The following is a 26,933-nucleotide window of genomic DNA, read 5'->3' on the forward strand; positions in this document are numbered from 1 at the left end:
GCGACTCTTGCTAGGAAGTCTTCTGCACCGTGTATTGGTCAACATGAGCTTTTAATGTCTTTAGTACCCTGATATTTATGAGTCTGTCTCAATAAATTGCCATTAAATTCCGTAATCCCCTCATCTATCTTAATCCACCATTTTGGTAATTCAAACTCTTGGATATTTGCAGTGTGAACCTCTGCTTGAGCCCCAGTAAACAAACAACACAACCATGTTTGGAATGGGATCCATATGATGCATGTGCATTATATTCTTTTAAACACATATATTAACCCAACAGTATTTAAGTACGTGATGCACAAACTTTCAGTCTTATTTTCTTTTCTTTTTTTTTTAACATATCAGAGATAATAATTCTGCCCTGTATTTTTATTTAACTCCTCAGTCTCATGGTTTAAATAATTTGGAGCAACCTTAAAATTTGGTTGGTAAAATAGAACAAAGAAAGGGTAGATTAGCAAAAGAGCCAATTTAGAAAGAGAAAAGAAAGGGAACTCCTGAGGGTCTCTGTATTGCTTCCTGTCGCTGTTGCTGAGTGATTTGAGCTGTTGTTATTCTTATCTGCCCATCTAAACATTGCAGCAGCACTGTGGTAAATCTGGAATTCCTGTGTGTTTTCTAAATCCTCTGATAATCTGAGCCCACTGCAGAAAAAGCCTTGACCCAGCAAATGAGGTCTCCTGCCTCAGAATGAAGACCAGCATGGGGCTGGCTGCTAAATACCTGACCCCTCAGCTGCTTTTTATCAGCTCGCCACGATCCATATCTGAGCCCTAATGTCAGGCCGCTGCTCCAATTACAGATTTCGGTAAAACAACCGTTCTGGAGACTTTAGGAAAACAAGTAATTAGTGAATTTATGATGCAGGTCTGGAACCTATAAGCACTGGACTAGGGTTTAAACCTACAATCCACATCTTCCTTCTCTAACATAGAGGTCGACCTCTCCAATGGTAAGAGGACGTGGCTATTATCTGCAGTGATAGCGGCGCCATATAATGGCTAAGATCAGTGCAGTGACAGAGACCTACAGTGAGGATTGACCCGTTCACTCAGATACTTTGATGTTTCTCATTAGCCTGGAAGGATGTAGCCGTCGTCTGTCTTTGATCGGCGATCCATGAGGTCCAAGAGATTAGGGACCCTGGGTTTGGTTTCATCGCAGCATCTGGAATAGTAAAAAGGGGACATGATATCTTCTTAAATTTATGGCATTAGAACTGCTGCCAAATCAAGCACCATGCTGACAGAAGTTTAGATCAAACTACTGAAAGGTTTTTTTTATACTAAGTAAGTCATTAGGTTCCATTTGTAAGGCACCTTTTATCCCAAATAATGTCTAAATAAAAATGCTCGGAAAAAACTGTAGTTAGTAATGTTGTTTGATTCTTCTTGTATAGAATTCGTTATAATTAAAGCCATTTTTATTTTTACCTGAGACTATTTCCAGAAATCATGTGCAAAACATTATATTCGAAGACAAAAGTTAACATCTACCGGATATGATGTATTTGCAAGGCTTTTATTCTGTAGGTTCCGCCGGGATGGGAGTGGGTAGCTTGACGACATCAGCGGTAGGGAGTGAAGAGACGAGACTCTCAGACTCATCCCATCACAACTTTGGCTGAAAACTTCCCATCACTGCTGCTAAAACCACGACTGAGCAACTAAGAACGCAGGAAGGAAACGATGGGACATTAATTTTCACACAGGACGAAACTTGATTTGAGCACTTTTAACTGTCTTTACTTCTAAAAGGAAACAAAGCGTTTTTTTTGTTAGCACTGGATGCTGAGATGTGCAGAGAGTGACAGCTTTTCCTTCAGTCCTCACCGAGTTATAAAACGCCATGAAAGGTAACGGTATTGACTTTTTTTTTTAAATTTAGAACCAAACTTTAAGTTGCACTTCTGCTTTTAGCCACATCTGGTGAACATTAGTGGCGTGAAGGATAATTCTCTCTCCATCAATCATTCTTGCAAAGTTGAATGTGTTTTTCTGTGCAGCTTGATGCTCTGCTTGATGTCTCTTTGTCTCCAAAGCATGATTCGTTACCTTGGTGAATTTACAGATGTCATGGAGTAGTCTTCTGACACTCGTGTGTAAACTGCTCATCATGATCTACTCCTGATCTACCCCAGACCCCCCCATACATGACGCCCCCCTCAGTCCATCTGTTTACCATTAGTCCTGATGTTCCACTGCTCTGGTTCCAGTCTTCGGTGGAGTGGATCTGAGTGTAATTAGGGTTTACTGTCAACAACCCAGAGAAACCGCAGCCTGTGGCAGTAAAGCGGACCTCCTATCTCAACACACCTAGGGCACACTACACACAGACACACACATGTACACACATGTACACACACGCCGTGACACTGCAGTCTCATCCTGCCAATCTTGACTTGACATGAATAATTTGAACTGGGAAGATGCCTCTTGTAAGTCCACGATGTTCATAAAGACCCCATGCACTGCTTTAAGTACCCCATGTTGTGCGAGCAACCCCCCCTGATGTTGTGTTTATCTGATTATGTCATGCAGACGACTTCGCAGACGAGGAGGAAGTACAGTCTTTTGGATACAAGAGGTTTGGTGAGTCGACTTTGAACTACTTTTTGCTCTTAATGACAAATTAAGTTTGAGTGACATTTAAAGCTTGGGCGAGGAAAAGCAAAAAGTACAGTGTTTGTCAATCATTTAAGTAAATAGAAAACATTTTATAGTTTAGTAAGAGAGAGACAAAGACATATCTAATTATGAAATTGAAATAAAAAGTCTTTCAACTTAGTTTCTGTTCTAGAGTGAAATGTAGTAATAGTACTCTGGATCACCTACTATAATATAAGCGATAATAGAGTAACTTTTTTAAGAGTACAGTTAAATGGGATTCATATAACTAGCCTAGCCAATATCTAATCATTCCTGAAAATGGCACCTTTTTTTATGTATGCTGCTGACAAACAAATCATTCTTTGGATGTCTCCTTAACATGATGGGAGGCATCAGATCTACATTTGATGAACAACTGTTAATAACAAACGTATCTGATTTATTTTCATTATATTTTTTCAGCTCCTCTCTCCAACACAATTCAAAATAATAAACTCTGTGGCCGGTTCTTGACCCAACACTAGTATACAGTTGTTCAGTTCATCGTCGGTTCATAAGAGCAGTTTATATCCCTTTAAAATCCCAGACGAGTGTGGACAAATTCAAAGTCCCAGAAACCTCTTATCCATGTCAGTGCAGCAGCGTCATCCTGTTGCTGTTTGCCGAGCACGCGTGTGAGTCGCACTGATGGGTTGCACATGGAGACTATGGGGAATCAAGCCCAGCTCACTTTTAACTTGTCTTCAAGTGAACTTTTGACACTCGGAGAAGTAGGAGGAGAACAGCTGAATGATGAGCTGTTGTTGCTGTGCAGGTCCAGGCAGCTGTTTCTCTGTGAAGGCCTGTCTCACCTCTCCAGAGGTTTTCATGCGCCAGAAGTGGATTCATGTAGACTCTCGACAACACTCGTCCTTCACGATTAGTGCTTCTCAGTAGTACTACTTTCTTCCTTGTCTGTTTGGTTCTGATGGCCTCCGCCAAAGGAGGATGTTTTGTTTATGAGAGGAACCATGTCAGATAGTCGTGCGAAAGGCTAAACCTTTAATCCACGTGTAACTGCAATATCTAACTAATCCTGTACATATTGTGAGTATCAATTATCAACCTTTACTTATTTATGATACTGACAAACAAGCAGCAAGAAAAAAACAGTCTCCACCTCTTAAAGCAAGCGAATCAATTATTGCTTGTCTGTTATGGGAATAATATTGCAGTGATGTCAAAGACATGCAGAACATATGACACTCAAATAAATAAACATCACCTGTGTATCTCTAATTGTTAGCAGGAAATGAACAACATTAGGCAGTTAATATTTTTGCTTTTGTGTTTTCGTCAGGTAACAATTTAGGTTTATATTAAAATGTTAATGCGAGTCAGAAGTCTTTCTTTACTTATGATTCTTTATTTCAAATACCATCTAGAATCCAATCAAAACCTCAGTTTCTGCCCCGTCTCCACCTGTTCCACCGTGCCTGCATTCTCGTCTTCGATCCTCTGTCGATCACTACACATCACTATATCATCACAAGCTTTACACGATACAGTGTATATGACTTTGGTGAAAAAACATTAAATAAAGATTGTACAAATGTACATTTTTTTATATGTACCAATGGACACAAGTTACAGAGACACACACATGTTTTGGGCGAGGGTCACTTTGTTTTCGACTTAATCAGGTTTCTGAACAAACTGAACTGTTGAGTAGAAACATGCGTTAACTTAAAGCAGTTATTTATAAAAAAAAAACTTTTGACCGTGTGTAAAAAGATCTCTAAAGGCACCTTGGGGGAATGTTTCCATTTATCCGACGTTCATTTTAAGGGGAGAGAGTTGTCCGAAGGTCAGAAAGAGCCAAATGATTACACACAATTACACACACATGCACACACATGTCAAGCTGGGTTTGCTGTTTCTTATTCGCTATCTTAAACAAACATCATCCAGAAGGCATGCATCAGTGATGTATGTTTACACTCATAGACACATTTTTCTACTCTTTTCATATACAAATGTAAATGCTAAGCAGTCGCTCACTGAGTGAAATCAGATGGTAATACCATTGTGGTTAAAGCCAGATTTAAACAGTGCTCACGGTGTTAACACTTATTTTCCTAGAGAGTAGAAAATATTGTGAAACACATGAATCTGAGGTGAACAAGTTGAACTTTAACTGTATTAATACAAACATGTCAGCATATCGGAAATGTATTACGATTTCTATGAAGGCTGTAGAGATACATTAATCTCATGATATTATTTGATTTATTCAGCTCATGATACTGTTCGTTCACATACATTTCAATTTTCTTTTAGCTGAAACTGACACACATCTTGTGATTGTTACACTTTTTTGGTTGAATTGATGGAACAGAAAGTCATAATATGTCCAAACATCAGCTTTAAAAGCAGGGGGAGCTGTCTGTAAACCATCATCTCGTTCCCAGTCATCGCCACAATTACACAGGATTTCATTGTTCTTTCAGCTGTGGAGGACGTACTGACTGCTGCCATCTAGCGGCAGGAGATTAAATTGCAACATCAAAATGAACAAACGCGATGTGAATATTTGCATGACAATTGTAAATAAAGAAACTAAAATAAAATCGAGTTATTTTATTTTACATACACTTAATTGAATATGATTTGAATGTAAAATAGGAATTATTTTTTTAATTGTATTATTACTATTTTATTATTATTTTTTAATCAATACAGTCCTGTTGAATATCAACATAGTCTGGTGAAAGAAATATATATATATATATCGCTGTGTAGATTTTTCTTTCACACCCCTAATTGCTATCCTGATTGTTGCTTACATACAAATATTTTATCTGTCCAGAGAGGTCTTTAGTTTACCATCAGTGCTTGACTTTAAGCTGACTAAATGCAAATATGATCAAGAAAATAAACAACAAAAAAAAAGTATCCTTGGTAAAAACTTAATACACACCTATTTTAGCTCCTCTACTGACCACACACACAGCAAGAATAAACATCTTTAATCTGCCTTCGGACTCTTCTCTCTGTGGAAAGCAACCACATTCAAAACATATCACACATGTTTAGGTATTTTTCTGGCCGCCCGTGAACATTGTTAGTCGGGACTTTCCACTGTTTGGCTCCAGTTGTGTAGGTCTTGGATAGAGGTTGTAGCATCGAAGAAGACGTTTTGTTTTTTGATCAGAGGTGACCCACTCTTAAAACAATAACATCCTTTTTCATATTCTGACCATTTGGCATTACCTCTTCAGCAAAATTCAATATATTTTATTGAATATATTTGCCTGAGTGAGTTTCTGGTAACACAAGTGGGTTGGAAGAGTGTGTTTAGTAGATTGTTTGGGGGATTGAGTTGCTTTTCTGCTACAACAAAATTCACTGGCAGGATTTCTGATCACATTGCCAACTCAAAGTCTTTGTTAAAGTGCAAATCTAATTTCAAGTGGGAATTGGAAAAACAGACATTTGTTTGGGCACTATCATGAAACAGACACATTTGCAGTTATTTGTAGCACTTTGTTGTTTGGCATTCTTGAGGTCAACACCTCTTTGTAGCTTTTTACATCCGACCTGTGTCCAACTAAAACTAAAGAGTGGTGCTAGAGTTTTCATAGTGAGTCTGGTTTGAGGGTCCAAAGGTTTTGCTAAAAAAACGAGAAACAAGCTTCAAGATTCCAATTTAATCAGAGTTTATTGGTAACATTGAACTCAATGGTCGAAACCCATCCCTCCTTCACCTTACGCTCCCACATGCCGGTTTGGCAATGCTCAGGAGGTTTGTGGTTGGTGTTGAACCCAAACTGAATTTCCTGGGCTTGTTACGGTTTCACAAGGTCCAAAAAAGTAAAGCTCTGATTTTATTATCTGTTCTTAAAACCAGCTGAGTCAGCAGAGTGCCACAGCTAGGTCCACTAGGTCTCACTGGAAAAAATGCTGAAATAATAGTTGACAATTTTGCACACAGCCATAGCAATTCTGGTCCAAATTAATTGGTTTTGACATTTCACTGACAGATAGACCTGTTCACCATTAACTCTGTGGGTTTCTTTGTGTCACTGGAGGTTTTTAAACAAAGTTTTAGACCTCGATAGTTTCTCAGCCTTATCCCAGACGTCACAAAGGTATTTCAATTGGTGTGTTTATTTGAAAAGTTTAACTTCCCTCTCAGTTGTCACTTCACACGTAGACATGGCTGGTCTTGACCTGAGCTTACCCTTTGTCTGTTGTTCTCACATTCTGCCCAGGAGAAGGATTCTGGTGTGGAAAATAACTTAGTGAAGTCTCCTGGTTATGTGATTAGACAAGTTTTCACAACCCATCGTCTCGTTTAACTGTCAAAACATATCGATAAAGTATTCTGGGTTGATGCTGAAGCCTGCACAACAAATGTTTTATGTACAGTAAATCACTTTTGAGATACTTGTGTAAGGTAGCGTGAAATTGCGTGGGTGGAGAAATGAAAGGAAAAGGAAAGGAAATCTGGAGGCCATGAAGAGTAGATGTGTATAACAGAGGTTGCAAGACTTCTGATTATTTTTAAGGTTGACACTTAGTTAGTTGATATTGAACGGATATTGTCATTTACATTTTTAGGTAGTCCCACACAGTTGAGGCGATCAGATTCTTAAGCACATGTAACTTTTTATGTTGCAGCCAAACAGTTTTGGACATGCACACTTAAAAAATAACGTGAAGATTTACACCCAAATATTCAGAATTTGTAAGTAAAAAAACAGGGCTTCTGGCTAATATTTTGTTGCTATAGTAGCCCATCAAAAACGACTAGATATACTTGTTACATCCTAAAATAATTGTTATGGCTTCTCAGTACAATACATTCATAACAATTGATGCGATTAAAAAATGTTTATGAATGTAGAAAACCTTACCATTATATGGCATGAACAATTATAATGACAATAAATAAATGCAGCTATGCATGAACATTATAGACTAGGATTCATACCCACGTACGCAACATTACTGCATACCATTTATTTACCAGTAAAGTGTTGTAAAGTCAATGTTTATGAAGCTGTGAGAGAAGTTAATATGTGACAAACACACTTTTATTAAGATTACAACCAAGTATCTGGTAGACTTGGGTTCTGCATGAGGGAGAATAAAGCTGAGGAGGTTGGCTAGATGCATAGGTGATGTACAGATCATCAGTCGCGTCATATCTAAGTTAGAGATACCATTAACACTGCCGAGGAAACACGGGGGAAGTTTGGAAGAGATGCAGCTGGTAACAGTGAGAGACGGGAGGCTGATGGATCTGTTTGGAGAAGCAAGAGAGGAGTTTGCCATGTTCAGATAAGAATGTAAGATATCGGCTTGCTTTCTCACCTCAACATAGCTATCTTGAAAGCTGTCAAGTAGTTTAAAAAGGAGACACATGTTAAGGTCAAGGCCTCATCTGGCTCAGCTCATTATTCAAACATACACATACATCCATACAGTAAAAATATGTAGTGTTTTTACGGTCATTTGTTAAGGCAGCATAAATCACTATGCTTGACGTTCACAGTTCACATTCCCAGGCACATTTCTGGCTTTTTTGTATCTTCCATATGTGTGGACTACACATGAACATGAACATGAACATTTAAAAAGCCGTAAAAACAGTGAAGATATGGAACTCTCTACCTACTGAGATGAAAAACCTAACTAATGTGAAGCTCTTCAAACACATGGATTAAACTGCAAAAAAAAAACCTCCAGAGAAATATAAGCGTCTTGGTCACTGAATTTCAAAGCACACATAAGAGACAATATGCAGTAAATTTGAAGCAACTTTCAGATTGTTGTCAACGACTTAATGGTCAGGCATGCCAGGGTTGAAATTTTCAAACTCTGTTTGTTGATGTTGTCCTGTACTGACAATCATTTCGATTGAACAAAAGGGAAGTATGGCATGCACATTCTTAATGAAAACTCCTGCTTTCAACATCCGAAGTCAACTCCATTCCAAGCCTCAAGAGTCCTTGAAAAAGCAATTCAATTGAGAGTCTAGAACACAATACATTTATCCTCAACCTGACTTTGTTATTGCTCCACTCGAACATGTTGTTGGTTTAATTGGATCTGTTGATATTTACATTCTTTTTGTTTTCCATGTTTTGCTTAAATCACTACTTTCTTTGTTTATTGCCCTAAATCAGTACATTCTTAAGATGAAGTTATGAAACCACTTTCTCCCTCCCTGCATTCAGTGACGTCCCTGGTTTAATAAAAGGAGTTGTAACATGACTCCTGAACTTGTAGCCGCAGTGCTCTATCACTTATATTTTCACTAGATGAAAACGTGTGTTGTAAGTTTACTGCTATTTTAAATCCAACCTGCAAGCGTATGCCTCTTTGACTCACCTTTTGAAAGTGAGGAGAAGCAGCAATTGTACGCTTCCCCTCTTTTAGCCAAGTATAATAACCTTGGTGTCCTTGACAAGTCTCCGAAACATCTGTCAAAGATTTAAGGACTTTCTCTTTCAGGTTTTTAGGGACCTGGAAACACCAGAAACCAAAGTGTTTGTTTAGTTTCGCATTTTTAATCCAATCGGTTTTCTTTAGAAATCAATTGAGAGTGGAAGTAAATGTTGTATTGTAAAAAAAATGTTGTTTGCAAATCTGAAGCTTGTAATAAGCTTTTAAAGTGTCAATGTCCTGCTCTCTTTGATCTATTACAGCAGTGTTGTAAGTTTCCATCATTTGAAACCTCTAGTAGCAGTTTATGGTGTACTGTTATGCCTAGAAGCCTGGAGAAAATAGCCAATTTTATCAATGAGATATACTTTGTTTCTTGACAAAACATTATTATTTCCCTTTGAAAGCTTAACTTGAAACACCTTAAGATCTTCTACATCAACTCTCACCAGCTGATTGTTTCCAGTGCTCTCTGTGCTTGTGCCAAAAACAACACACCCCACTTAACTTTGTACTTCAAATGTATACTCTCTTGTTTTTCTTCCGTAAGCAGCACCTTCTCATCGGTTGCGAAATTGCTCCATATCGGTGAACAACACAGGGGTTCTAATTTTCCTCCTACAGTGTGTGTGTGTGTGTGTGTGTGTGTGTGTGCGTGCCATCGTTTTTTTCAAATACAAAATGTTAATGAAGGAGTGAAAAAGCACAGTGTTTGTTGCCAAGATCAACCGAGAGTTTCCTGGTTTGCTAAAGGGAGGTGAAGCAGAGAGTATTGCTCCAAAACACTGTCAGACACATAATGACTATCACATTTTCCACGCGTGACCAAGTCTGCCGACTGTGAAAATGTGCTAAATTCATCCATTGAATGTCTGTAATGCTCATGGCTGATGACATTTTCAGTTTAGTTCTCCTCTGTGAATTAATGTACCTTGCTTTACCTTTCACACTTGACTGTATTCATACCCACATATAAAGGACAGAAGAAAAAAAAAGTATTTCAGTCTCATCTTACATTCATTTTTATACAATTGTATACTTCATACCTGGTTTTCTTTTGTATACATCATGTATGTTACTCTATGCCAGGACTTAAATGTATGCCATATTATAAACACATTCATTTTTGGCTATTGTAAGGCCCACAATAGCCAAAAATAAATGTGTTTATAATATGGAATACATTTAATTCTGGGGTCCCCAACCTTTTTCCTACAGCAGACCGGTTAAATGTCAGGATTACTGTATATTCACGGAACGACGTTCAGATAGGAGAAGTAATAATACAACAGCATGACCTGCAAAAGAACTGCAAAGTGCATGAAAAATACATTTCACCATGACGTTGAATCAGCAAGAGCTCTGGACTGGTTACAACAAGATGTTTGTGTATTTGCATCTACAGTATGTATATTTGATTATATGCTGACACGAAATGTGTGAGTTGGTCTTTTAGCATTATTAATGGAATGAGGACACTGAAAAATAAGTTTTGTTTCTAAATATTTTGTGTTTTACAATTTTTTTCTATTCAAGAGTTACATGCTAATGGTATTTAAGAGAACATCTGGTGGGTTTTTTTTTTCTAAATAAAACACATTACAGGCAGTAATAATCAATAAAACAGATTCTTTAATGCCCGTCAAGAAATACCGGTCCCTGCACCAGGGGTTCGGAACCTCATATTTGGGAAGGTATCCTGCCTCCCTTTGCGCCCCCTAGCCATTAAGAAAAGGGGCTGACATTCAAGTAGTGTCTCTTACTTGATGCATAATATTTACATTTTCAATGTAATCTAAATTGGACATGTTTAAAATGTCATGAGGGTCTTGTGGCTGCCGGGCTTTCATAGTGAGGTCTCTTTTTGATCCTTCGATGTCGACTCTTCCGATCATTGTGAAGCTGGATTCATCTCAAGTGTTGGGTTGTTCACCCACTAATATAGAACGTGACCTGGGATTAGACCATTGCGAGAGAGGTTATTTTATAATGTACCTACTCCCTACTTTAAACCCTTCACTGAGAGGTCAGCAGTCTACAAGCTAATTTTCAAGCAATTTTGTCAAGCAGTTTAGGAGTCTATAAGGTATTAAGATGAATATTCACAATGTAAAAGCCACCCTGAATGTGTCTCTGAGGCTCTGAGTCACTCAATTTCTGCTGTCTATTGCAGATTTCAAACAGTAACATTTGTGTAATTCGTAAGCCAGATGTCACGAAGATCTGAGATCGTCTGAGCTGGCTGAAGATTCAAAGCTTCATCCCCATCAGTGGCAGCAAACGATCGCTGTGTGTTACCTTGACTGACACCTACGCATCCGACCACAGCTTTATCGGCCACCCAGAAGGAACACCAACACCCAGGATGTGCACTTAAGATATTTCCATTGTTGCTCACCTCTTTGCCTCTCAACTGGCTGCTTTGTTGGTTTTGGAGGACATGTGAATATTTGAGTCATTCAAATACACTTATTTTGACTTAACAGTTGTTGAACTTCAGTCATGTTTCTTTCTGCTCTGATAACTTTCCAGGAAAGGATCCTCCTGTGTGATCAATACTAGACATGAAATGGAAATTTTAGCTTAAGCCCAGAAGTAATGTGAGAGTGATTTAATTTATATGTGCTCTTGAGGGTTTAGCCTTTACAGGATTGGCAGCCATCTTGTTTAATTGTGCCTTCATTATCAGATTGCCTGTCAACTAGCTGTATCCCTCTAACCACACTGACATTGGCCGTCCAAACATAGCACTTCCATATTTTCTCATCCCACATGTACCTGTCAGTTTTGTTATATAACAATAGGTATGCTGTCTTTTTGCTTGTGTCAAACATTATATAAAATCCAGACAAGAAATGCTCACCCAGCTTCGATATGTCGAATCTAAAATCAAATACGTCCACTGTGTAAACAGACCAGTATATATTTTTCTTTTGATTGCAGATGAAAAACAATTATTTTCTAATAGAGAGGTAGACCGGGTTTCATGGTCACTCCCTGTTATGACCTAATTGGACAATGACTTCATTCTGGCAGTTGTTGTTATCATTCACACTTCACCTCCAGATGCTCCAATGTGCTCATCAACTTTGGGTCAAGCTTATACTCTTCACCATATAAGATAACATTCCGTGTGTGTTGTACAGATCAAGGAGACGCACAATACATTATAGTGTTAAGTTCTCAATATGCCTTTAATATACAATATATGGACAGATGATACTTCATTAATAAGACAAAAATACATTTATTCTCATCAAGATAAGGAGAAGGATGTTTATGTACCAATTTAGAACAACACACTTATCCGGCAAATACAGGAATGTGTTTTACTTTTTCTGTTATGTACTATTGTAAATTTTGTAAACAATTAGGCTTTACTTTTGTACACCACATCCTGAGATGTCTTGTATTCACTGGCAAAGCTATTGGTAGCCAGCCTACTTCTGTACTAATATAATGACTAGTGCAGTGATGTTAGGTCATGAACTCACCTTCCTTTTCATCGAATTATGAGGTTTATTTGCAACGAGTTATTATAACTTCCCTTTAGTCAGAGCATGCATCAAACAAATTTTATCAATGAGATAATTTTAGCATGAATTCCACGTCCAAATCTATTCCATTCTTTTTCTTTGTCATCAACAGTTTGCGCACAAAACATTCTTAATGAAATTCCAATGAAAACGTGACGTGTCGTGACGACTTGGCCTGTACTTTCGTAGACCGTGTGTCTCTGTGCAGAGAACATTCTGATAATCCCTTTGTGATAAAAAAAGGACAAATCAATACACTACTATGCTTGTTTTTCATTTAGGTTTGCATCTAGTTGAAGTACTTTGTTGCATTTCACTGTATTTCGTGTGCACTGAAGACACTATGAACCAAAACTAAGAATGGAATGAAGAATTAGATGATTTATTATGTCTCTGTTAGCTGCTGAAATACAGAGAATACCACACAGACCCAGACGACGACTTACATGCTGACATAGATATTTTTTCAGTGGGAAATCAGATGTGTTTGAAGAAAGTTGAAAGATATCCTATGCATCTACGTTCTCACCCAACATTTCCAAATACACGTTCCAAATTCCATTCAGTGGTTTATTATGCCAGCTGCTGATCAGAGCAAAGGGGTTTATTTGAGTTTTTTTCTGACTAGTGACATTTTACTGTTTGTTTTGCTTTGAAGCTCGGTCTGTGCTCATGTTCTCTACTTGGGGGTCTATGTTGGAGTTGCTAGGTTTTAATTGGCACTTGTCGCAGCCAGCAGGAGATTTAGGAGTTAGGTTCAATCACCAGGCGATGTGTTTCGCTTGATGTGGTAGATTCTTTTTTTCACTTGAATGATTTCCACAGAAGATGTATGACTATTGAATTATTGTTTTGCAGTCTTCATGTAATATTCAAGATCTTTTCCATTTTCCACATGGGTGTTATGCTGACTAGCTTCAGTAAGGGCCTGAAACCTTTGAGGCTAGTAATATGTATTTAGCTCTGGTGAAGACCCTTGAGCTGGATGTTCACTGGCCTATGATCGTTGTTCTTCCTTTGGCTTGTTTGTTTTTCCTTCTAACTACAGCAGCAGCTCTTTTGGGTTACTAATTCAATTGCTAAGCAAGTCTTGACTCAGATGTCGATGTTATTTCAGAGAAGACTTTTGCGCTCTTGATGGAAGACCCAACTAGTTCGGCGCCAGGGTCCACTCTAGCTTTAAAGTAGTTTTGTCAAACTCAATCAGACAAGGGGCCAAAATGTTTAAGCACTTTTGGTCGTGGCCCAAACTATTTTTATATTCACCAAACTGTCTTTAACTGGGAGTATCAATTTCCCATCAAGTTTCTGAATAATTCTTGACATCCATTTCCACCAGTCAAGAAAAAGGACATCTTAAAAATGACAATAATGTTTGATAAAAGAGCCTTGATATAGAGGAGGAGATGACGGCCGATGCTGGATGCTGTCATCTTTTTGGATGGGTATGCGATGCCTGCTGGATATTTGCTCTCACAAATGTCTGTACATATGTGTCATGTTCAGTCTCAATGCAATGCTTTTTTTTTCTTTTCTTTTTAAAACTAGGGGCTCTTTAAAAAAATCTTAACTGCACTTCTCTCTCCATTTTTATACCCTATAATTGATCTTTAGTGACCTAAGCAGCCGTACACTTATCTCATCCAAATTTCAACAAAAAGAGGCCACACATGAAGCTGCGACGGTGTTAGTTTCATTGGGCCTCTTATGATTGCATCATTGCCAAGTCAAGTATGGTGGTCAGAGCAGAGAACTTTCAAATACGCCACTTTACAAGGAGAATTTACAGTTGGACTAGACTTTAAAAGATGCATATAAGATTTGAATGACACTATTTACAGGTCATCATTAGCTAGATTTTCCATAGTAATTTATCGGGCAGAAAAGGACTTCATATGAGCAAGACGTCTGTCAGCATTTAGTCATTTAGTCTGGATATTACACCAGAATGATCTTCACTTCTTACACAAGATGAGTTTATAAGTGTAGCTATCACCTTGAACAACATCCCCATATGTTGTGCCTCTTGCTAATTTAATAATAGTTCTACCTACCAACAAGTATAACTGTGTCGGTTGAAGAGTAAAACTCTTCACCTCTGTGTCGTTGGGTTTGTGGACAACAATGACTTTTTCATCCCAGCTCTTGGCAGTGAGACCAAACTTTCCTCAGTGGGGATCCCTTTGGTATCCTTGATCTTATCTTCAATTCATGTGGTCTATATTTGATTCACTCTAGCAACACTTGCAGTAGGAAATGTCCAGCTGAGTTAAATGACTCCAGGGCCCGCTGAGGAGAAACTCGATCCATCTTAAAATACCACAAAGAGACTCATGGCGTGCATCAAATGCCATCCACCCATATTGGTTTGAGTGTGACAGGATCCAAGGCTGGATGAAGAAGTTGCTGAAAGTAACTGATTAATGTCCATAAACAAAGAAAGTCATGAGCCAGTGCACTTGGATATATCATGAAAGGACCTGAGTCAGCCCAGGCCACTCCAACAGTGGTTGTGAAATGTAACCGTGCATGAGTCATTCACGGAGCCATTATCTTGGAGAGGACTGTTAAACATCAGGACTTGGCCTGAAGCTCAGCAGCGATGTCGTTAAATGCCTTATTTCTGTTTGATTCATCAAAAGCCGATGAAGTGCGGGACGTTGTGCAGGATCAACAAAAAATGATATGACCTCTAATGCAGAGCTTTACATCAACGTGAAGCTATCGTGTCATCTGGATTACTTTAGGCTACCATTTCGGCGGATTGACGTCTCAATTAAATTCTTAAATATGTATGATTAAAACTTCAATTGTTTTTTGTTCTCCATTCTTATTCTTTGTTAGAAAGAAGCGTCTTCCATCAGAGGATACTTTAATATGTTCTGGAGAGTCTGTAAAACATCTGGAGTTTGTTTGGTAGTTGATTATCAGGGGTTACATCTTTATGCATCATCCTCCCGCTGTGGTTCAAGGAGTAATCCTGCTTTACAAGTCACCTCTTCTCACTGTAAACCCAGACTTTATGTGTAACTAAACCTTCAAGATACTGCTAATTGAACAAAACAAACAACACAAAGTAATGTTTAGTTTAAATTTGAGTAAGGCTATCGCTTTCCACACCAATACACAATTAATGTGATCTAATTAAGCTTTATATTGTATACAGTTTGTAATACATTTTAATCAGCTAATCCTTAGATGTTAAAGACAAAGTTATATGTTATATGCTAGCTACCATCTAGGGGATTTGTTTATAAATGATAATATACTTTGTCCTGTTTCAGTGTGTGACTTTGTGTCTGCAGCAGCGTCAAAAAAACATTTTCTGAAGATTGTATGTATATTAGTATATATTACTTTGAAAAGGAAATATGATTCCTCTGAAATGTTTGAATTCTAATTAAAAACATGTTTAAGCATCATATGGTGTATACGTCTCTATTTAACAATCTTTGTCAAAACTAAACTTCCTGCTCGTTTAAAGAACATATCCCTTTTCCTGAAGTGTTTGGGTGAGTTACGGGATGCCTGGTTCCAAATCAGGCTTTAAGTAATTCAAGCTCTCAGTCTGATCTTTTCCCCCGTTGCTATGGCGCCCTACTTGTGCTTTCCTTTGTTTTTTTAATAAGTGGGATCTATTGGTTTTGACTGTTGGGATGAAAACTTTGTGTTAATCTTTGTGAAGTTGATGACAACAGGACTGGAGACATCGAGACTGACACGGTCAGGATTTCATTTTGAGGTTTTACAGTAACAATGGCTGACTTCTCCAACCAAAACACACCGAGTTACCAAGGAAAACAATCCACATTGGAGAATAAACTAAGTCGTGACTTGTTTATGCTCCCTGTATCTCAGATAGAGTGCTTGAATCATTGTTTCATTTCTCTTGTATGTGTTGAGAGTGCTTGAACGTGTGGTTTGTGCATCTCCAAACACAATTCTGCCTGTGGTCAAGATCATAGAGACTTTGACTGACATAATAGTGTCTGATTTAATAGTTGGCGGCCACAACAAAGCTAACCAAATCACACATGTTCAATCTGCGAACAAAAGAGTTTAGGGTTGGGTGTATTTTCTTTTCCTGAAGTTTGGACTGGTCGACTGAGAATGTTGTTTGTGTAGACACCATTCTGCCGTCTGTACTAGGTTTCATGTTCGGCCCTTGTTTGACATTGACAGACTAGCATAAATTGGCAATTATCATCCCTTGCTGAGATTCTGTTTGGCTGCCCTCCGACTCTTTCTTCAGTGCAATGATGCACAAGAAAGACATGCTAACAAATTGTTTGACTTGCCATACTGTTTCTGTTGTTTCTACAACAAGTATAAGTTTGATTATATTCTGTATATGAAGAATGATGAGTCATCCCTCACTCCTAATCAGACAAGGGCAACAGGATTTTAAGAACATGTAATCCTTGCTCGTCCTCTTCTGAAAACTCTAATTATACCTGCAAGATGCAGGTAAGTTATGAAACAAGTTGAAGTGATTTTACTATAGAGATGTATTCTGCACAAAGCTGAATATTTAGACATCTGACTTTCATTCAGGTGCTTGAAAACCAGACCCCACTGTGAAAACATACGTACACACATACACGCTTACAGACACACACTTCCTGAACAGAAAATGAACTGCAGCTGTTTTCCCGTCAGCGATTGGATCTCATTTGTCATGAAAGATTTCCACTGAAAGAAATATCTTACTTGTGACGCCTTACGAAAGAGGTGGCGTTCGCCCCAGGGTACATTAAATATGATTTACTCTGGTGCAACATTTGTAGGCTGCTTGAGGAAAACCTCTGAGCTTATGAGGTAGTTTGCTGAGTTCAGGAAAATAAGCAACTCACTGAGTGTAAACAAGTCCACGGGGGGATTGTTTTTGTGTCCTCTAGCCATTCACCACCTGGGCCTGTAGGGAATGGCTAGTATAGACGTAAGGCTTGTTTGTCCAGATGTGGGGTTTCGGTTCTCAACCTAAAGAGTGCCTATCTGGTGCCAAATATATTCATTGTTATTTCTGCTCACAAATAATGACAGAATGGAAGAAAATCTTTCTGTTTATTGTACTGCACCGGCTCATGAGGACTCTCTCTGTGCACACAGGAATCCAGGAGAGCACCCAGTGCACCAAGTGTAAGAACGAATGGACACTGAAAGCTTCTATAGCCCTGCTCTATGTGCTGTGTACCCTCCTCACCATCGCTGTTGCTGTCCTCGGATATAAAGGTACGTTTGTTATTATTTTCTCCATCGTCATCATCCAAGTGGTTGGTTTGATTCATCTGGTTTTTAGTAGTAAACATCTTTTCCCCTATAAGGGCCAATCAATCAACATCCATGTCATCCAGGAGACAGTTAAGGTGGTAAAATCGTTATGTTGGGAATGTCAAATGGTTTTAGCCACTGTTGTCAAACATAGTCATGCAATGGACGAAAGGTTTAAACACAGTCCATGTCACTGGCCGAAACTATCTTACAAGATACTGTCCATAAGGCTCAATCGTAAATGCTTCTTACATCCCATTTCATATAATTCTTTATCCAGATTCATTGAAAACCTGAAGGACAATTTAAAGTAGAAGAACTCACATTTCTCCGATCCTTAAAACTCTTCACTAGCTTCCAGTTTTTTTCAGGATCAACTTTAAATTTCTGGTTCTTACTTTCAGAGCTATTCATGGTCAGGCTCCTCCTTACATCACTGATCTGATCCAGCCTTACACCCCAGCTCGGGCTCTGAGGTCTGTGGATCAAAATCTACTGATGGTTCCTCGCACACGGTTCAGGACCAGAGGAGAGAAATCCTTCCAGGCTGTTGCTTCTAATCTATGGAACGATCTTCCTCTCTCTTTGCGCTTGATGGAGTCTACTGACTCCTTTAAGAAACATCTTAAGACGTTTCTTGATGGAGTCTACTGACTCCTTTAAGAAACATCTTAAGACGTTTTTATTTGTTCAGGCTTTTCCTTGATTTTCTGGAACTCCTGTTGTGTTATCAGTTGTATCTTGCCCTTTAAAGTATATACTTTATTGAATATTGTTTTGATTGTTTAAGCGCTTTGTGACCCTGGTCTGGAAAAGCGCTATACAAATAAAAATTACTTACTTACTTACTTACAATTAGTTGAACAGGTTAATAGTCAATAGTATAATAGTATTTTTATACACTTTAGATTAGAAGTTCATTCAATTCTGAAGCTCTGGTGAGTGATTATATTTACCAAGGTGCCACATATAGTGATTGGAAGCCAAAAGAAAGAAAACAGGAGAATATGAAATATGGGGGAAATAAAACGATAATTGATAAATGATGTAAATAAGTATATTAAAAGTTTGGATCTTGCCATAACATGGTAAAAGTAATTTGTAAAATGCGGGTAAATATACACAAATTCCACTTATTTTTAAAGGGCAATACATTTCCACAAAATTATGAATAACAATATACAACTTGTTGAAGAAAAATTGCACATTGGGTTGTATGGGAAGAAAGACAGACATGACAAATGAAAGAAAAAGAAGAAAAGCACGCCCTAAAACAGCTTTATTTGGAATTTAAACAAGAATGGCTAATACAAATGCAAATGCAAAGGCCATTAATAACAGCCTTTTCTAGCTTTCAGAAACGTTTCTACAGGGTCGGTTTTGTAGTTTGAAGGTATGAAAGCCGACAAATAGCAGCAGGTATTCATATTTAGATCTCCTTTTAGACGACACCCTTTAGACATATATTCATTTAATTACAATTAAACTATAGAAGAAAACACATTTGAAAAAGTTATTTTATTACTTTGTTTAATAAAATGTACCAAAACGTCCCAAAACTGTCCGAGGTACAACTGAATACCATGAATCTCTTCTGTCTTTCTTCACTTTAGCTTCTCGTGGTTTATTTTACCCAAAACCACAAAGCTCACACCTCCAGGAAAGGGCGTTGGGTTTTGTGGAGTTACATTTCAGGGTTGGCTGGTTTACATTTGTTTATTACTTGTACTGTATGTTGAGTGTTTCTTTAATAATCTAATGTATCAAAGATTAAATACATGCTAACAGCTTTCTGGTTGTCCATGTGCGTTTAAATTATGATGTTCTCCCTCTCGTAGCTCCATTCCGTCACTGCTGCATGTTTTCATGCAGATCTAATTGATTCCACATGAACAGCTTGGCAGACCCTTATAACATTGGGTTTTTACTGGCACTGTACGTCCTACTCTGTCAAGGAACTGCTGCTCAGACCCAGATGGTTTTATGCTGTGACCCCGAGTTCTCCCTCCCCATGTCGCTGACCCACACGAGCTATGTGGCTCGTTTGTTTTACACAGTCCATCATGGAAGCGACCTGACCGCCTGCTGTCTTGATTGACAGATTGAAAGGTATTTTGAGGTCAGTTGTCGGATGCTGGAGGATTTAAACCAAATCATTAAACCTTAAACACATTTAAAAGTGTCATGGAGAGGACACAACCTGTGTCAGTCCGTCTGAGCATCAGTTTACAGGTTTCAGAGACATGTACTGTATATAACACACAATGAATAATCTCAGGGGAGGCAGGTAATAATACAAATGACTGCCCACTGAGCTCTATGTATGAGGAATTTTGTAAATTCTAAAGCAAAAAATGTGCAGTTCATATATGTGTGATGCCTCTCAGACCTTCTATCTTTAACTTTTGGCTTGGACTAGCAAGACATCATGTTTGAGCTTGTTTGTCCAAAAATGACTAAAGAAGAGAGTGAAGAGAAGTGTTTTCAAATGAAAAAAAGCTATAAATGAATGGATGGTTGAATCATCCGTAATAATTGATAAAACAACCTCTTTCTCATACTAGATGTCGGTAAGTTGGCCTCATATCAATGTATTTCAGTTCATCAAGTAATAAGAATGTAAAGAAAAGTTAATAAATATAATTTAATATATTGTTTAAAGAAAAACTCTAGTGAAACATTAAAGAGTTCAAACTGAGACCACGACAAAACAACATTTAAATCTGAAGCATTGTAATTTCTGGGACCTAATATTTCCTCAGGAGACTCCTTAGAAGTCTGTGTTTTTGTTAATTCTGCCACATTGTGATGCAATTAATGTCTCCAGGGGCCGCCACTTGGACAAAACATGTGGAAAAGTTCCAGAAATGAGGAATTCCTGCTTGATTGGAGTCAAGTGTGTTTGCAAGTGTTAGAGGGAACCACTGCATTGTAGAGATTCTGCCTTTGGCTCAGCTTTAAAATTAGCAAACATTATACAGCTGGGCTTCCTGTGTCTCTAAGTAAGGCTGTGTAAAGTTCAACATTCTAGATCCATTTATTAGCAGGATTTAGTTAAGCTTTGTGTGTTATTAGCCTTTTGATTTGCCAAGATGGTAGGAAGTAAACGACATTTGAAGATTCAACTGTGAAGACAGATGTAACCCAGATGTAACCCTTGCTGTTTATTAACAGAAACATAACAAAAACGCAGTCCAAAGATAGATCTGGGGAAAGAACAGTAGGAGAACTGAGAAAGTGTGATCCTTAGGCGGTATAAACATTTTGTATTTCTGAAGATGCAACTATACAACGATAATGAACCCTTGGGTCACGATTAAAATGTGGCTGCAATTCTGTCCTGGTTCAGGAGCTTTATTATTATATTATATACATTATATTGACTCCAATTTAACAGTTTAATACGCTTCTTCAACCCTTGTGTTATCTTCGGGTCAAGGTGACCCAAAATCCCGGAACAAATGTAATTGTTTTATCCCTTGTGTTGTCTCTAAGTCAAGTTGAACGACTTCCCTGACTTCCAGAAATACATATGCAGTGGTGAATTTTTTGATTTTTTTTAAATGTGTTTTTCCATGGGATGGATGGGCATCATAGATTGGTTGAGAAGCATGACCATCCGGGGAGGCCAAGAGTATGGCAGCTGCTGCCTGGCGTAGAGAGAAGTCAGTTGATAAGGCTTGAACATCTGATTATGAGGCCTCCTGGACTTCTTTCTGCTGAGGTGTTCAGGGCCCATCTGTAGGAGAGAAACAGGAGTCCACGGGGAAGACCTGGGGGTCCCCCGGGAAGATCTGGACAATGAAGCTGGAGTAAGGAAAATCTGGGCCACCCTGAGGAAGCTGGTGCCCCCACGACCTGACCCAGACGGAAGAAGACGAGACAAGTTCAGATGATTTCCACCCGCAGAGTTGTGGTAGTTCAAAGGTGAAACAAGGGCTAGCAGTTGCTTGTTGGCTTGAGGGAACAGACAGGCTAAAAATATCCCATCGTTCTTGTGGACTAAAGGTAAGAGCCTCGGAACAAAACTGTGTTCCGGACCGTCTGTCCCACCGCCAGTTTGAGGATGTGTCCCTCTGGCGAGGCTGGTAATAGTAGTTGGTTGAATCCCTGAAATCCCAGACACATTCCAGAGGAAATGAAGACTAGTGTCGCCTGTGGGGGCGTGAAGAGCCTTTTGCCACAGCATCTGCCTCCTCTGGGCTCTTTGATCCGTCTGTTTACTGGAGACCCCCTCCCACCCCCAGGTCACTTCCTGTCCCCATGGGCTCTCATCAGTGTGTCCCTGCGTACCTCAAGCCTCGGTCTCGCCCTGTGTGACCACCCACATCATGATTTAGGGACATGTGGTCAACTTTCCCTTGTGACATCGTTTTTGTTTAAATGATGTGATAATTGCAGAAACTGGTCTCTGGTGTTTTATAACACACTGTATGACTTGTAACACCAACGTGTCGACGGTTTAATGACAGTTCTGCCAAATGATCACTTTTACTTCACTATGTCTGAGGACGGGCAACCTGTAGAGGATTTCCTGTGTCATCTTGATAAAGGATAGAGGTGCAGCATCATAACCACTTGGCCACCATTAACATTACCTATTTGATATACCACTTCTAACTAATTCAAATGAACTATAGAACACAGTTTGTCCTGTTTCTTGAGATTTATTTTAGCTATGATTTTAGGTTTTGAACAATTACCAGATAAAACCTTCAATCTGTAACCATCTGTTTCTTGCCCTCTTATCACTTCCTGGAAGTTTGCTGAATCCATTTTTAAAGTGGGGTTGTTTTTGTTTACTATATAATGTCACAAATGAAGAATAATGACACAAATCTATGTATTATTTTACTAAGAAATACAAGAGTTTAAGAAAAAAAATTGTGTTCACTGTTTATCCCAACGGTACAACAAACAGATCTAGAGTATATAAACAATGTGAAAAGTTCCATCCGTGCTTCCTATCATGCGTTAAACTTAAAATAAGCAAAATATTCTCTGCTGAGTCTCACCTGATCCAAACAGATTACATTAACCTGGGTCCACTATTATTACATGTCCACAAGACATGCAGACATAACTGACAGACTTGCAGTGGTTTCCTCTCTGATCCCTGGTATATACCACGTCTGTGGCTGCAGGCTAGTCTTATTTGTTATTGAGGGAAAGACTCTCAATCCTTTTCTACCTGTTGTATGTTGCAGTTGTGCAGCGGGTCGACAGTGTGTCTGAAGGGATCGCAAACTATGGAGGAAAGATAGTAGAAGTGGAAACTGACTTGAAGAAGCTGGGTAGGTTGAGGTCGAAAATTGGAATGAATTCAATATTTGTCATGCTTGAACAGATTTTGTTTCTTCAGATGATCAGACTGGAGAGAAGTCAGAGAACACCACGACAGAGATCCAGGCGTTCAAGAACAACATCTGGGTCCTTCAGAAGCAGCTGTCTGAGGTGGAGGATCGTATCCACAGCGATCAACTTCAGCTGAGTCAGCTGCAGAACATTGGCTCAGACATCCAGAGCAGCCACGGAAGCATCCAGGGGCTGCTGGACAGCAACACGGCCACCTTGGGCTTCATAAACGGCACCTTGCACTCCCATGGAGGTGCGATCGGAGGTCTACAGGATGTTACGGCGAGGCTGCAGCGGGAGCTCCAGCAGCAGGTGAAACTCCAGAACCAGGCTCTGCTCAGTATCAGCAGCCTGAACTTGACGCAGGCCCAGCAGCGCGGCCTCATCGCAGCCCTGCACCGGTCGGTGGACGACACCAGTGTTACGATACAACAGATTCGAAGTGACTATCAAAGCCTGGAGCAGGCGACCCGGCAGACACGCTCGGACGTCGCTTGGCTTCGGAATAAAGTGGAAAACCTGCAGGTTTTGGCCAGTAACGCCTCGATTCTGGCCAAGGCCAACAATGACAGTCTGGAGGAGGCGGGCTCTCAGCTCACCTTGATGACCGGTCAGCTGCAGAACGCCAGCAGCCTCGCCGAGTCACATGACCAGACCCTCAGGGAGCTCCTGGAGCATCAGAGAGACTTCAGCAACCTAACATCCTTAAAATTCGACCGACTGGAGGTTCGACTGGACCAATCAGAGCACAGCATCGACCGGGTCACTGGGAACATCAGCTTCACCACGCAGCTTCTCGGTTCCATCAACCTGAACCTCAACGACTTGCGTTCTTGTTCCGAGACGGTTGGCCGACACTCCGATTTCCTACTTAACCTGAACAACACTTTGCTGGATGTGAGGACAGACTCTGAAGGTTTGAAATCCCAACAAGAGGACCTGTCGTCTCGTCTAGACAAGGAGGTCACCAACCTCTCTATAGTCATGGAGGAGATGAAGCTGGTCGACAATAAACACTCTCAACTCATCACCAACTTCACAATTCTTCAAGGTGAGATCTCAGAGGGTTCTTTAAACTAGGCTTCTGGTTAAAAGTCTTTTTTTGTTTCAGGTCCTCCGGGTCCAAGAGGACCAAGGGGGGACAAAGGTCTCCAGGGACCAACAGGTCAACCAGGCCAGAAGGGAGAAAAGGGGGAGAAAGGTCCAGCAGGTTTACGTGGACTTAAAGGAGAACAGGGTGCTCCAGGACCACCAGGTCTAACAGGAATGAAGGGTTTCCCAGGAGTACCTGGTAATCCTGGATCAAAGGGCCCTCGAGGTTCGGGAGGCAGGATTGGACCTGCGGGAGCTAAGGGGGAGCCTGGCACTGCTGGTTTACCAGGACGAGACGGACTGCCTGGTACTGAAGGGGCAATGGGTCCGCCAGGTATGAGAGGCTTGTTGGGACCACTTGGGGAGCAGGGGCCAAGGGGATTGCCGGGACCAGTCGGTGCTCCAGGACCGACTGGTCCTCCCGGGCAACCAGGAATGGTAGTACGAATTCCGGTTCCTTTAGGTCCTGTGTCTCTCCAGGATGAGGCAGCAGCACCAACACTGTGGGCCCCAGGTAGGTTTCTTGATCAGGGTAGTCCAGTCAAGACACACCTGGTTCAGTCTCTTCCCCAGACTGACCATGTAATGTCTGTCTGAAGGTTGTCCTCCTGAGTGGCTCAACTACAGAGACAAGTGCTACTTCTTCTCCAAAGACCTTCACAGCTTTGATGATGCAAAAACAACGTGCGCCTCCAAATCTTCTTCTCTGCTGATCATCAACGATGTGGAAGAGCAGGTACGTTACAGTGGTTCCATGTCGTTAAATGAGCTTGATCTGGTCTTGTCACGCCTCAGAAATGGGTGAAAAAGCAAATCCATGGAAAGGGTTACTTCTGGATGGGTCTTACTGACAAGGAGGAGGAGAACGTGTGGCGCTGGCTGGATGGAACTCAACCTCCTTTCACGTAAGTTGGGATTCAACTTTTCAACCACTTAATCTTGAGATAATTTTCCTTGACAATTTTCTATTTCTACATTCTACAAGTTTTTGCAACTTCAAAAATGGAATGGATTTTTTTCTATACTAATAATTACAAATGCTCCGATCAGGTTTGATGCTGCCGATCACCGATAATGATCATTTAGGTTGCGATCTATTTTTTATTTAGTTGCGTTTGAGGATTTGCGGCTACATGATGAAAAACAACAACATTTAATGACCTCAAGTAAGACAAACACATGTTTTACTTCTTTACAGAAAGACATTGGCCGACACAATGGAAAAACTATTTCAGTCAATGACTAAATAACACTTAAATGGACCTGCTCAGTAACATAATCTTTAACAGACTACAATATTAAGGCTCTCAATAGGCTATATCGTTTAGAAATTAAAATAAAATAGGCAAAATATCTCGCAGCATTACCGAGATTGAATAATTTCAAATAATAAAGTGTACAGTCCAAGTTTCATTCAAACAAATGATCAGCTATTATGATTATATCGTCATGTTTTGTGCGTTTTTGAAAAAAAACACAACTACGTGTTTATAACGTAATACAACAATCGGTAGCCGATCGATACTTATTATATTATCCATATTGTGTAAAAGGTTTATGTCGTATGAAACTGGAATTCTGACAACTGCTATATAAGTCTTTTGCTAACATTCCTACCGTCTTGTTTTCCCGGGAATGGATGCAGTGTTGCGATTATCACCACAATATGGCAGTGTCTCAAAACGTGGGCATTTGGTCAATAGTTGACTGCCCTCTGTTGTTTTCTTACAGGAAGTGGAAGCCCGGTCAGCCGGACAACTGGAGCCACGGTCATGAGTTGGGAGAGGACTGTGTAGGTCTGGTCCATGACGGATTATGGAATGATTTCTTCTGTGAAGACCTAATAAGCTTTATCTGTGAGCAGGAAATAAAGACCTGTAAGTGTCAATTTAAAAATTCAAAAAATCAATCCTCTCCCTCTTTCTGCCATTTATAAAATGATTTGTTCATCTTCCACAGCAGGATCGTAGCACTGTCCAGAAAGCGGTCTTGTTTAGAGCAGCTAAGAAGAAACCACATGGCACTGGTCCACCTGGTACTGACAGAATTCAAAGTGGACGAACCGAGACAGCAAGAGTCTCCTCCTGCAGGTGTTCACGGAGCACCAACTCACCAGCAAGTGCAATGAGAGCAGGGCAACCAAAGAGGGATCTGTTTTATATATTTTTTCAAGATAAACCAATCACTACATTTTTAACATAGTTCTCATATGTTGAAAATACTTTTTTTTGTAAAACTCTATACTACGTGCAAGTGAATATATGAATGTATATTTTATTATTACAAGTTTATATTTCTATGAATCCCAAGGGACCTTCTTGTACTTCAGATCATCTTGAATGTGCTTTACAGAATCTCCATTTAATCCCTTAATCGCCGCATAAAGTTCTCATGTATGACGAGTCTGTGAGACATTTCAACACATTCCCAGATGTGTTTCAATGAAAGAGAAACACGTTGACATTAACTGCACTCAGGTACAAACTGTTGACAATGAAGGGAATAAAAATGTAAAAACACAAGGCTGCAGCATTTTGTTACTTGTTTGCTGTAATGTGGTGCATTGGGAAAGTGAGTTTGACCAACCCTGGCCCAGAACATGTTCGTGAGTTGAGTTTGAGCTATGATCCAGTGT

At 39.6% G+C, this 26,933-nt stretch overlaps 1 protein-coding gene across 2 annotated transcripts; it reads left to right on the forward strand.

Moving 5' to 3' along the window:
* The first annotated feature begins 1,562 nt into the window (after nucleotides 1-1,562).
* On the forward strand, nucleotides 1,563-26,792 carry LOC148082600 (collectin-12-like). 2 transcript variants are annotated; one of them, XM_087789835.1, is made up of 10 exons: nucleotides 1,564-1,858; nucleotides 2,544-2,594; nucleotides 17,690-17,812; nucleotides 23,059-23,145; nucleotides 23,214-24,257; nucleotides 24,318-24,812; nucleotides 24,898-25,034; nucleotides 25,094-25,203; nucleotides 26,030-26,175; nucleotides 26,258-26,792. In XM_087789835.1, exons 1-10 carry the CDS (start codon nucleotides 1,852-1,854, stop codon nucleotides 26,266-26,268), a joined length of 2,211 nt encoding a protein of 736 aa, XP_087645961.1. In that variant the 5' UTR covers nucleotides 1,564-1,851; the 3' UTR covers nucleotides 26,269-26,792. The 2 variants fall into 2 exon arrangements, with proteins under 2 accessions (XP_087645962.1, XP_087645961.1); XM_087789836.1 differs by lacking the exons at nucleotides 26,030-26,175; nucleotides 26,258-26,792 and having other exon boundaries at nucleotides 1,563-1,858; nucleotides 25,094-25,207.
* Nucleotides 26,793-26,933: the final 141 nt, after the last annotated feature.

This window comes from Callionymus lyra, chromosome 4 (assembly GCF_982586985.1).
Source record: "Callionymus lyra chromosome 4, fCalLyr1.hap1.1, whole genome shotgun sequence".
Taxonomy (NCBI): Eukaryota; Metazoa; Chordata; class Actinopteri; order Syngnathiformes; family Callionymidae; genus Callionymus; species Callionymus lyra.